General features: G+C 45.4%; 1 protein-coding gene across 10 annotated transcripts in view; it reads left to right on the top strand.

Moving 5' to 3' along the window:
• The first annotated feature begins 579 nt into the window (after positions 1-579).
• The window catches only part of PPP4R3A (protein phosphatase 4 regulatory subunit 3A), a 53359-nt gene continuing 43055 nt past the window's right edge, over positions 580-10883 (top strand). Inside the window, exons 1-2 of one of the 10 annotated variants that reach the window (XM_054665792.2) lie at positions 580-677; positions 1731-1929. In XM_054665792.2, the coding sequence (XP_054521767.1) occupies positions 1788-1929 (142 nt within the window). In that variant the 5' untranslated portion in view covers positions 580-677; positions 1731-1787. Of the gene's footprint in view, positions 678-741; positions 1461-1730; positions 1930-10883 lie in introns of those variants that run through there. The other 9 variants (XM_054665793.2, XM_063793079.1, XM_063793082.1 and 6 more) reach the window with 9 other exon arrangements.

The following is a 10883-nucleotide window of genomic DNA, read 5'->3' as shown; positions in this document are numbered from 1 at the left end:
TGATTTGATTATTGAAATAACTTTTGAAAATACCGCACTAAAACGTTAACACTAATTTCACCAGTTTCTTCGTACTTTTTGTGGCTACTGCAAAATTTAAAGTTATGTGTGTGGCTGCATTATATTCCGAGCGGACAAGCCCGACCTGGCAAGGCCTGGCAAATGGTAAAAGCCACCAAAATGGTGGCATATGAGCTGCATGATAGGAACGAGAATGATATTCCTTTGTGAAGATCAGCAATACTTGACATCAAGTAGGTCTTCAAAACACAGGACTACCTAATGCTGAGAATTGCTCCTCCCGATTACACAGTGTCGCATTTGTTTTTGTGAGCGCCCTAAGTTCCTTTTCCGACAAGAAAGGCTGGCAGACAGTTCTGATAGGGATGAAGGAATGGGGCACTTGGGGCTTGCCTAGGCTGTAAGGTGAAGTTTTAGAATTGTCACTTGGAACTCGGTCCCACGCCCAGAAATCGCAAACAGTCCCAAGTTTCCACACTGGCCACGCCAGTCCGCGACCCACGGCGGCTCCCAAGGCTGCGCCGACCTAGGCGCCCACACCCGCGACCTTCCCCGGAAGCGTTTCCATTTCATTCCAAGTCCGCAAGGCGCCGGGTGGGTCCCGAGCGCCCGACTCAGCCATAAAGGCGGCCCCGGGAAAACGCTCTCGGAAGCGGGTAGGGGCCCAGGCCCACGCTGCCCGGCGTCCGCAGGCCAGGGGCAGGGGCAGAGGCAGGGACGGGGCAGGAACAAGGGAAGGTGGCGGCGGGCGGAGGCGAGGCCGAGGCGCCGGGGCCCGCGGGCAGAGGCCGCAAACGGATCCACGCCCCTCGTGCATCCTGGAGCGGGGCTGATGACGAACACAGGGCGCGACGGACGCACACACCGCCCAGCGCTCGCACGACGGTGCGTGCAAGGAGGCGGGAGGGAGCCTCGGGCTGTCACCGGCGCAATCAGCGTCCCGCCTCCTCCGCTCCCTGCGCTCCCGCCACCTCGGCAACTCCGCGCCCGCCTCCCGCCTCCGTCGGAAGCCTCCGCCGCAGTAAGGCTCCCGGTCTCGCTGCTGTCTCTTTAAATGGTGGGGCTACGAGCCGCCCCTGCAGCTGCTCCCTGGGTGGCCCCGCGCGCCGCTTTTGAGGGGCGAACCAAGATGGCGGCGGTTTTGGCTGTGTGAGGAAGACGGAAGAGACGGCGGCGGAGGGAAACCGACTTCCACTAGTCCGGGTCGCTTGGGCGGCCGGGGGCCCTCAGAGTCTCCCGGGCAGTGGTAGCAGCTGCAGCAGGATCAGGGGCCTGTCGGCTTCTGACGTTTAAAACAGGGGGAGCGGAAGGGAGCCACTGGCCGCGGTGGCAGGGCCAGGTATAAGGAAGGAAAATATGGCGGCGGCGGCGGCGGCCTGAGGAGGCAGCGGCGGCGCGGGAAGCTGCTTCGCGGAGATCATGGCGGAGGCGGGAGCAGGGCAGTGACGGGAGCCCCGAGTTCCTAGCGCTGCGGGGCGGGAGGCTACGAAGCGCTGCGCGGCCCCCTCGGGGCTGCCGGGCGCCGGGCTCGCCAGGCCTGGACAATAGCGCCGGGGAGCCGGAGGCGAGGAAAGGCGGCGGCCCAGAGCTCGGTCCCTGGAGCGGGCCATGCAGGCGGCGGCGCGGCCCCGCGGCGCCCAGCGGCGGCAGTGAGGCCGGGGAGCCCTCCGCTCGCGGGCGCCCTCACGCCTCGCCCCTCGCCTCTCCAGGGCCCCTTTCCTGGGCGTCTACTGGCGGGGCCCCCGCCCCGGTTCCCGGGCGGCACGATGACCGACACCCGGCGGCGGGTGAAGGTGTACACGCTCAACGAGGACCGGCAGTGGGACGACCGGGGCACCGGGCATGTGTCGTCTGGCTACGTGGAGCGGCTGAAGGGCATGTCCCTGCTTGTCAGGGCTGAGAGCGACGGTAAGTGAAGCTCCTCGCGGCGGGACCCTCGCAGCCCCCACGGCCCTGGGCCGCCTCCCTGGTTCTTGCGGGGCATGGCGCTCGCTCCACGAGAACAGAGGGACGGCTGGGGAGGGCGGCCACCTCGGGGGAGGACGGGCCCCAGGTACCCCAGTCCTGCGGGAGCTCCCCGGAGCGCGCTTGAAATGTTTCCTTTCTCTGAGTGCCTGGTGGCATTTTGGGTACGAGGAGAGCCAAGCGTGTTTGAGCTGTGCCGCCCTGGAGTGTGGAGAGGTCGAGGACCTGAGATAGGGAGTCCGGAGTGTGCTGTTCTTTTGCACTAGAGTGACCTTGAGAAAGACACTGATTAATCCGATCTTCTGCCTTAGTTCACCCATCTGTAAAGCAGGCATGAAACTTTGCTTGGAGCTAAGAAAGTTCTTGGACCTTTCACACTTTGAAGAACGTTTTGCTGTGCTTTTTTTGTTTTTCTTTTTAAACATCTTTTTGCTACATGTTTCTGATCGTGTTGAAGCTTGGCAACACTGTATCTGGCAACTCTACACTAAGAGAAAACGCTTTCCCTTGCGAAGATTTTTGTTCACCAGTGTTGGTTGTCTTTTTTATAGTAATGCAGAATTTTGTGTGTAGCTTACTATATAAACATCTTGTAAATTTGGAATCATATGAGCTTTTTTTGATTGCTTAAATGGGTGTTCATAATTTGGTTAACAGGTGCAGAGAAGTTGGCAGATAATTTTTAAAAACCTTTCGGATCTTCCCTAGTGTTTATGCTTCACAAATTTTGAAACAGCCCTCAAGGTTCAAAGACTAAGTTGCTTGAAAATAAGTGTTTCACGTTTTTTCCTTTTTCACACGTGCTGTTTCATATTTTAAAAGACTTATTCTCTGTAGGGATTGCCACTGTTTTTGGCGATATACAGTGAATTTAACTTAAAATACTCAAGTGGGGTAAAACTATTCTCAAATTGTTACTTCCAAACGTGAAAGTAAGTTATCTTCCACTTCTTTTTGTACATTAGTTTATATTTTGCAGTTGCTAACGATGCCAGTTTATTATGATTGTAGCGATTCTGTATCTGAATTATTGCAAACTAATTTCAAGGAATTTTCTTCAACTGGACTCTCCCCAGAACTCCAATTCCATGAAAAACCAACAAGACTAGCCCTTCTGTAATTGAAGACTCTGGGAATATTGATGTTCTATTTAAATTGAAAGTGGTAATCTGGAGTATATTGCCCACAGGTTATAAGGTTACCCAAAGTAACTTAAATCTGGAGAGAAATTATTTTCTTTTGGAGGCATTTAAAAATTTTTGAATGTTGGGTATTATTTTTCTGGGCCTGAGTTATTGGCTTCTTAAAATACAATTTGAATGTCAAGTGTTAGTGTAATTTTGTATGTGACTCACATAATAACCTACTCTAGATCTTTCACACATTTGGAAAACTTTACATAGTATGTTGGAAGGTATGGGCTTTTTGTATCAGCTTCTTATGAGATGAAAGTATCTGTAGATTTCTTTTTAATTTTTTACTTTCAAAAAAATAAAAACAGGATTTTGCCCTGTTGCCAAGGCTGGTCTCAAACTCCTGACCTCACGCAGTCCACCCGCCTCGACCTCCCGGAGTATTAGGATTACAGGCATGACCCCCATCCCAGCTGAAAGCATATGTAGATTTGAGATCAATTTATTGAAATCCATATTAAAAATAATACATATAACCTTCACATCATGTGTTTAATTTGATTCATTATACAAAAAATCCTTTAAGATATTTTTAAGTATAAAAGTTTAATGTCGTACTATCAGAAGTATGCTTTTCTGCATAATTAATATAAGCAATTTTTTTCCGTGTATATATTATTATAGTATATATAATAGTATATATAACTATAGTTATATATAATATATAGTATATATAACTATAGTATATATAATATATAGTATATATAACTATAGTATGTATAACATAGTATATATAACTATAGTATGTATAACATATAGTATATGTAACTATAGTATGTATAACATATAGTATATATAACTATAGTATGTATGACATAGTATATATAACTATAGTATGTATAATATATAGTATATATAACTATAGTATGTATAATATATAGTATATATAAATGTAGTGTATATAATATATAGTATATATAACTGTAGTATATATAATAGTATATATAACTGTAGTATATATAATATATAACTATAGTATATATAATATATATAACTATAGTATATATAATTATAGTGTATATACTATATAGTATATATAATATGTATAGATTTTTTTTTTTGAGATTGGGTTTTGCTCTTGTCTCCCAGGCTGGAGTGCAATGGCACGATCGTGGCTCACTGCAACCTCCATCTCCTGAGTTCAAGCAATTCTCCTACCTCAGCCTCCTTAGTAGCTGGGACTATGGGCATGTGCCACTATGCCTGGCTAATTTTTTTGTATTTTTAGTAGAGACGGGGTTTCAACATTTTGGCCAGTCTGGTCTCGAACTCTGTACCTCAGGTGATCCACCCGCCTCGGCCTCCCAAAGTGCTAGGATTACAGGCGTGAGCCACTGCGCCGAACCTCCATTTATATTTTTACCATTTTGGAAATAGCCACAAATCTCTCTTCCTCCATTTTGCAGGTTGGAGGTTAAATGACTAAAACAAAATGACTTTAATTTTTATCTAGCAGGGAGAGCTTAACTGAATTACTGATGTGCCCTTGTAAATTTAGGCTGTAAGGAAAACTGAATGCAAAGAATGGACTTAGGCTGGGTGTGGTGGCTCACGCCTATAATCCCAGCACTTTGGGAGGCCCAGGCCGACGGATTGTGTGGGCTCAGGAGTTCAAGACCAGCCTGGGCAACATGGCAAAACCCCATCTCTACAAAACATACAAACATTAGCTGGTGCGGTGGCACGGGCCTGTAGTCCTATCTGCTCTGGAGGCTGAGGTGGGAGGGTCACTTGAGCCTAGGAGGTGGAGGCTGCAGTGAGCTGTGATCATGCCACTGCACTGGGTGACAGAGGGAGACCCTGTCACACACAAACACACATACACACACACCATGGACTTAGAAAAAATTCCAGGATACTTGTGAAATACTGTCAGTAATCTTTAGTTGATGATTAACATTTCTTCTCACATCTAAATAGGGATAATAAGTCAAAATTTACTGAGTACCTACTATGTGCCAAACTCTTTTAGCAATTTACTTATATTGACTTACGTAATTCTTACAACAGTGTCTGATTTAGTGCTATTAGCCATATTAAACTCCCATGTTACTGTCTACTTGCATTTGCTGCTTTATTAGCCTGAAGGTTTATTTCAAATAAAATGAAAATTACCTTTAGCCTAAAGATATTTTCGGCCGGGCACGGTGGCTCATGCCTGTAATCCCATCACTTAGGGAGGCCAAGGCGGGCAGATCACAAGGTCAGGAGATCGAGACCATCCTGGCTAATATGGTGAAACCCTGTCTCTATTAAAAACATACAAAAATGTAGCCCGGTGTGGTGGCGGGCGCCTGTAGTCCCAGCTGCTCAGGAGGCTGAGGCAGGAGAATGGTGTGAACACAGGAGGCGGAGCTTGCAGTGAGCCAAGATCAGCGCCACTGCACTCAAGTCTGGGTGACAAAGCGAGACTCCGTCTCAAAAAAAAAAAAAAATTTCAATTATGGTTTATCTACAAGCTTTACATGAATGTTTTTGTGTTGACTGCCAGTTGGGGTCAGCCATTATTGTGTGCTTGCTCCATTCTCCATCATAGGATAATTGATATTTTCTTTTTGTTGTCATGAGCAAAATGGAAAGTATTTCTGATTTTCCATAAATTGAGTCATTTGTCCAATAGAAACTTAAAATTATTGCGCTTTTCCATACTTGGGCTAGACCTAGTCATTATTGTGTTGAAGTTTTTCTTTTCTAAATTACTTGTAGCTTTTCCCCAAAAAAATCTTTTGATTTTCAGATTATTTCTTTAGAACAAAATAAATATTTGATTCTTAACACTTTTCAAGTATTTTATTGTCTGTAAAATTAAGTTTTTGTGATGTGTTAATCATCCACCTTAGAAATAGGCTATCAGCTAATTTGGTGGTCAGTGCTAGAGATAGTGTGATAGGGGCTTTTGCATACCTGTGAAATAAATGGTGTGTGTGTTTTTTTTTTTTTTAGACAGAATCTCTGTCATCCTGGCTGGAGTGCAGTAGCATCATCTTGGCTCACTGCAACCTCCACCTTCCAGGTTCAAGGGATTCTCATGCTTCAAGCCTCAAGCCTGGGATTACAGGCGTCCGCCATCATGCATGGCTAATTTTTGTGTTTTTAGTAGGGACAGGGTTTCACCATGTTGGCCAGGCTGGTCTTGAACTGCTGACCTCAGGTGATCCGCCCTCCTCAGCCTCCCAAAGTGCTGGGATTACAGGCGTGAGCCACCACACCCGGCCGCGTTTCTTTTTTTTAAAAAGTTCTCTCAGAAAGGATGACAACATGTCCAAAGTCATTCATCTATTAAGATGGTATGAGTTGGGATTCAAATTCAGGCAATTCATTTTAAACTGTACACACTACTTAGTAATGACAAAGCGTTTGGGAATTTTATAATGTATATAGTGTTAGCATGGGTATAGAAAGGCTGGGTAGTTTTAAAATTTTCTCATTATTGGGTCTATGTTTGTGGACGGGGAAGCTATAATAATGCTATCTCAACTGTAGGCTCAGTTCTTGTTAGGGGAGCTTATATGCTCGTCTAAAAATCACAGAAGGGAATTTCTAAATGGAAGTACTTGTGGCCTTCATGTTACAGAGCAGATCTGTCTTGGTAAGTACTGTATGCCTTCCCTTCCAAAACCGAGTAACTTGGCACTCAACCTACCTTGCTTTAGAGGAAAAGGGATGTCCCACTAAGCTTCTGGGCCCATTTCTTGGATTGCATCTTTATCCAGTAGGTTTCTGCTGGCAAAATAGGTTGTAAGAACACGTCCCTTTTGTTTTTTGTTTTCTTTTTTTTTTTTTTTTTTGAGTCAGTGTTTCGCTCTTGTCACTTAGGCCGGAGTGCAATGGCACAATCTCGGCTCACTGCAACCTCCGCTTCCCGGGTTCAAGCGATTCTCCTGCCTCAGCCTTACGAGTAGCTGGCATTACAGGTGCCTGCCACCACGCCTGGTGAATTTCTGTGTTTTTAGTAGAGACGAGGTTTCACCATGTTGGCCAGGCCGATCTCGAACTCCTGACCTCAGGTGAGCCACCGCACCCTGTTCTTTTTCTTTTCTTTTCTTTTCTTTCTTTTTTTTTTTTTTTTTTTAATTTTTAAGAGCTCTGTTGCCCATGCTGTAGTGCAGTGGCAGGATCATAGCTCACTGTAACCTCAAACTTCTGGGCTCAGTTGATCTTCCCACCTAGCTGGGATTACAGGTGCACACCACTGTGCCTGGGTAATTAAAAAAAATTTTTTTTTTCTTTTTTTTAAGAGATGGAAGGGGGTGGGTCTTTGTCGCCCAGGCTGGTCTCGAACTCCTGGGCTCAGGCATGAGCCACCATGCCTGGCCCAATTTTTGAATTTTTTCAAAGGTTCTCACTGTGTTGCCCAGAATGGTCTTGATCTGCAGATGTGAAGTGATCTTTCCCACTTGGCCGCCTAAAGTGCTGGGATTACACCGCACCTGGCCCATGCTTTTCTTTAAGGAAGATAGATTACCTTATTTCTCTCAGTTTTTATGATAGCCGAATACCTGCAAAGTTCCATCTTCCATTTCAGATTATTTTGTTTTTATTTTTAATTCTTTCAGTGTATGCTGTGTCTGTTAACTTGAAGTAAGGATAATAATTTCATACCTTGCTTATGCTCTCCCTTTGTGGTCAAATCATTATACTACTTTTCTTTCTTTTGTTTTTTCTTCAACTTTTATTTTAAATTCCCGGGTACGTGTGCAGGTTTGTTACATAGGTAAACGTGTGCCATGGTGGTTTGCTGCACAGATCAACCCATCACCTAGGTATTAAGCCCAGCATCCATTAGCTATTCTTCCTGATACTCTCTCTCCCTCTGCCCCTTTGTACTACTTTTCACCATTATGATTTTTACCATATCCACCTGCCAGTTTTACAGTTGATAAATGCAAGGCTGGGGAACAAAGTGAGACCCCCCATCTCTACAAAATAAAAATTTCTAAATTAGCCATGTGTGGTGTTAAACACCTGTAGTCCCGGCTGCTTGGGGCTGAGGCAGGAGGATTGCTTGAGCCCAGAGGTCGAGGCTACAGTGAGCTGTGACTGAGCCACTACTCCAGCCTGGCTGATGAAGCAAGACCCTGTCTCAGAAAAAAAAAAAATGTAGCTCGGGCACAGTGGCCCACATCTGTAATCCTAGCACTTTGGGAAGCCAAGGTGGGGGAGGATTGCTCAAGGCCAGAAGTTCGATACCTGCCTGGGCAACGTAGCAAGACCCTGTCTCCACAAAAAGTTAGAAAATTAGCTGGGCATGTGGCACATACTTGTAGTCTTAGCTACTCAGGAGGCTGAAGCCAGAGAATTGCTTGAGCCCAGGAGTTTGAGGCTGCCATGAACTTTGGTCATGCTACTGCACTCCAGCCTGGGTGACAGAACGAGACCCTATTTCTAAAAACAAAAAATTTAAAAAAGAAAGAAATGTAAGGGAGTTGGAATTCCTCCACACACTGAAGAGTGTCTTTGGCCATAATCATATTTGTGCTCCTTATTACGAAGTACTTGCCAAGGCATCCAGAATAGTGTGCTTACATTGAGTTTTTACCTTGAATTTTATAAAGTATTCTTTACATTTCAAAATAGTTTTATCTGTTCTCTGACTCATATCTTAGAGTTAAACAGGTTAAATTCTCACTGTTACTTGAGGCATGAAGAAAATGAGACATGGAGAAATGTTTTTGTTCAAGGCAGCACTGCTAGCGAATGGTAAAACTGGGATTCTGTGCTGTTTCTGCCTCTTGATAGAACTCCATGTTCATTGTAGGTGGGTCTGCCTCTATCCCTACTGTGATTAGAAAAGGAGGTCAGAACACTTAGGGTGGAAAAGCTTTTGGGGGTAAGAGCTGTGAGAGAAATGAACAGATCGGTCAGTAGTATAGAATCTTGTATATGCCAAGCATTCTGTATATTTATCAAGAAGAGCTCAGTGTCGGTACAAGGGGAAGTATTTCACTTTGAAAAGTTTGTTTATTTAGAGACAAGGTCTTGCTGTCACCCAGGCTGGAGTGCAGTGCCACGATCATAGCTCACTGCAGCCTCAAACTCTTAGGCTCAAGTAATCCTCCTACCTTAGCCTCCCAAGTAGCTGGGACTATAGACACATGCCACCAGGCCCAGCTGATTTATTTTTAAATTTTTTCAGGGGAGGTGGGATCTTACTGTGTTGCCCAGACTAGTCTTGAATTTCCTGCCTCAAGCAATGCTCCTACCTCACCCTCCTGAGTAGCCAGGATTATAGCTGTGAGCTACCACACCTGACCCATTTTAGTTTTTAAATGCCACTATGTAATGAGGCATTTAAATTTTTTTCCGAAAAGTCAGGAAAGAAGGACTTGGAGCACATACCTGTTACGGGTTTAAAGCATACTTTAGTCTCAGCCGGGTGCGGTGGCTCACGCCTGTAGTCCCAGCACTTTGGGAGGCCGAGACGGGCAGATCACGAGGTCAAGAGATCGAGACCATCCTGGCTAACACGGTGAAACCCCATCTCTACTAAAAATACCAAAAAAAAAAAAAAAAAAAAAAATTAGACGGGCTTGGTGGCGGGAGCATGTAGTCCCAGCTACTCAGGAGGCTGAGGCAGGAGAATGGCGTGAACCTGGGAGGCGGAGCTTGCAGTGAGCCAAGATCACGCCACTGCACTCCAGCCTGGGCGACAGAGCGAGATTCCATCTCAAAAAAAAAAAAGCACACTTTAGTCTCCCACCTACATGAGATTTTGGGCCCCATTGACTTTTCTTTTTTTGAGGCGGGATCTCACTCTTTTGTCCAGGCTGGAGTGCAGTGATCAGGGCTTACTGCAGCCTTGACCACCAGACTCAGGTAATCCTCTCACCTCAGTGTCCCAAGTAGCTGGGACCACAGGTGTACACCACCATACCTGGCTAATTTTTTCTGTTATTTTTGTAGAGATGGGGTCACCTTATGTTGCCCAGGCTGGCATTAACTCATTTTTGATGGTGCATTCTCTCTACTAATGAAGCATAGTACATAAGTCCCTGCCTTAAGCCTTGAATATTGATAAGGACAATATACTCTAGAAACTGATGGGTTGAGCTGCTTGCTTAGGAGTGACAAGGGTGTAGCTCTTCTTTCTGAAATCCTTCAGTATTTATCCAAATCAGGGCTGTGGTGAAGACCAAAGTTACTTAAACCCAAACCCAAACCCTCCCATATTACTTCCCTGCTACCTGAGTCTAGTTGGTTGATAGTGAAGATAAAACCATAAAAATTACAGGAATTCTCTATACTATCTCGTTTCTTCAGTGAGAGGAAGTTAAATCTTCTAAACAAGTGAATTTTCCAGATGAATAAAAGCTGTGTACCAGAAGGTGTTTTTTGGGTTTTTTTGTTTTTAAATTTTAGAGACAGGGTCTTGGTCTTTCACCCAGGCTGGAGCGCAGTGGCGTGATCATAGCTCATTGCAGCATCAACATTCTGGGTTCAAGCAGTCGTCCTGCCTCAGCTTCCCAAGTAGCTGGTACTACAGGCACATACCACCATGTCCAGCTAATTTTCGCATTTTTTGTAGAGACAGGGTTTGCCATGTTGCCCGGGCTGGTCTTGAGCTGGTCTCCAATTCTTGGCCTCCAGTGATCCACCCACCTCAGCTTTCCAAAGTGCTGGGATTACAGTAACGAGCCACCATGCCTGGCCTACCATAAGTTTTAAAAGTCAGTAATTTTTTTATGGAATGTTGACTAAATGTGT

This window comes from Pan troglodytes, chromosome 15 (assembly GCF_028858775.2).
Source record: "Pan troglodytes isolate AG18354 chromosome 15, NHGRI_mPanTro3-v2.0_pri, whole genome shotgun sequence".
NCBI lineage: Eukaryota > Metazoa > Chordata > Mammalia > Primates > Hominidae > Pan > Pan troglodytes.
This window is presented reverse-complemented; position numbering and strand designations above follow the sequence as displayed.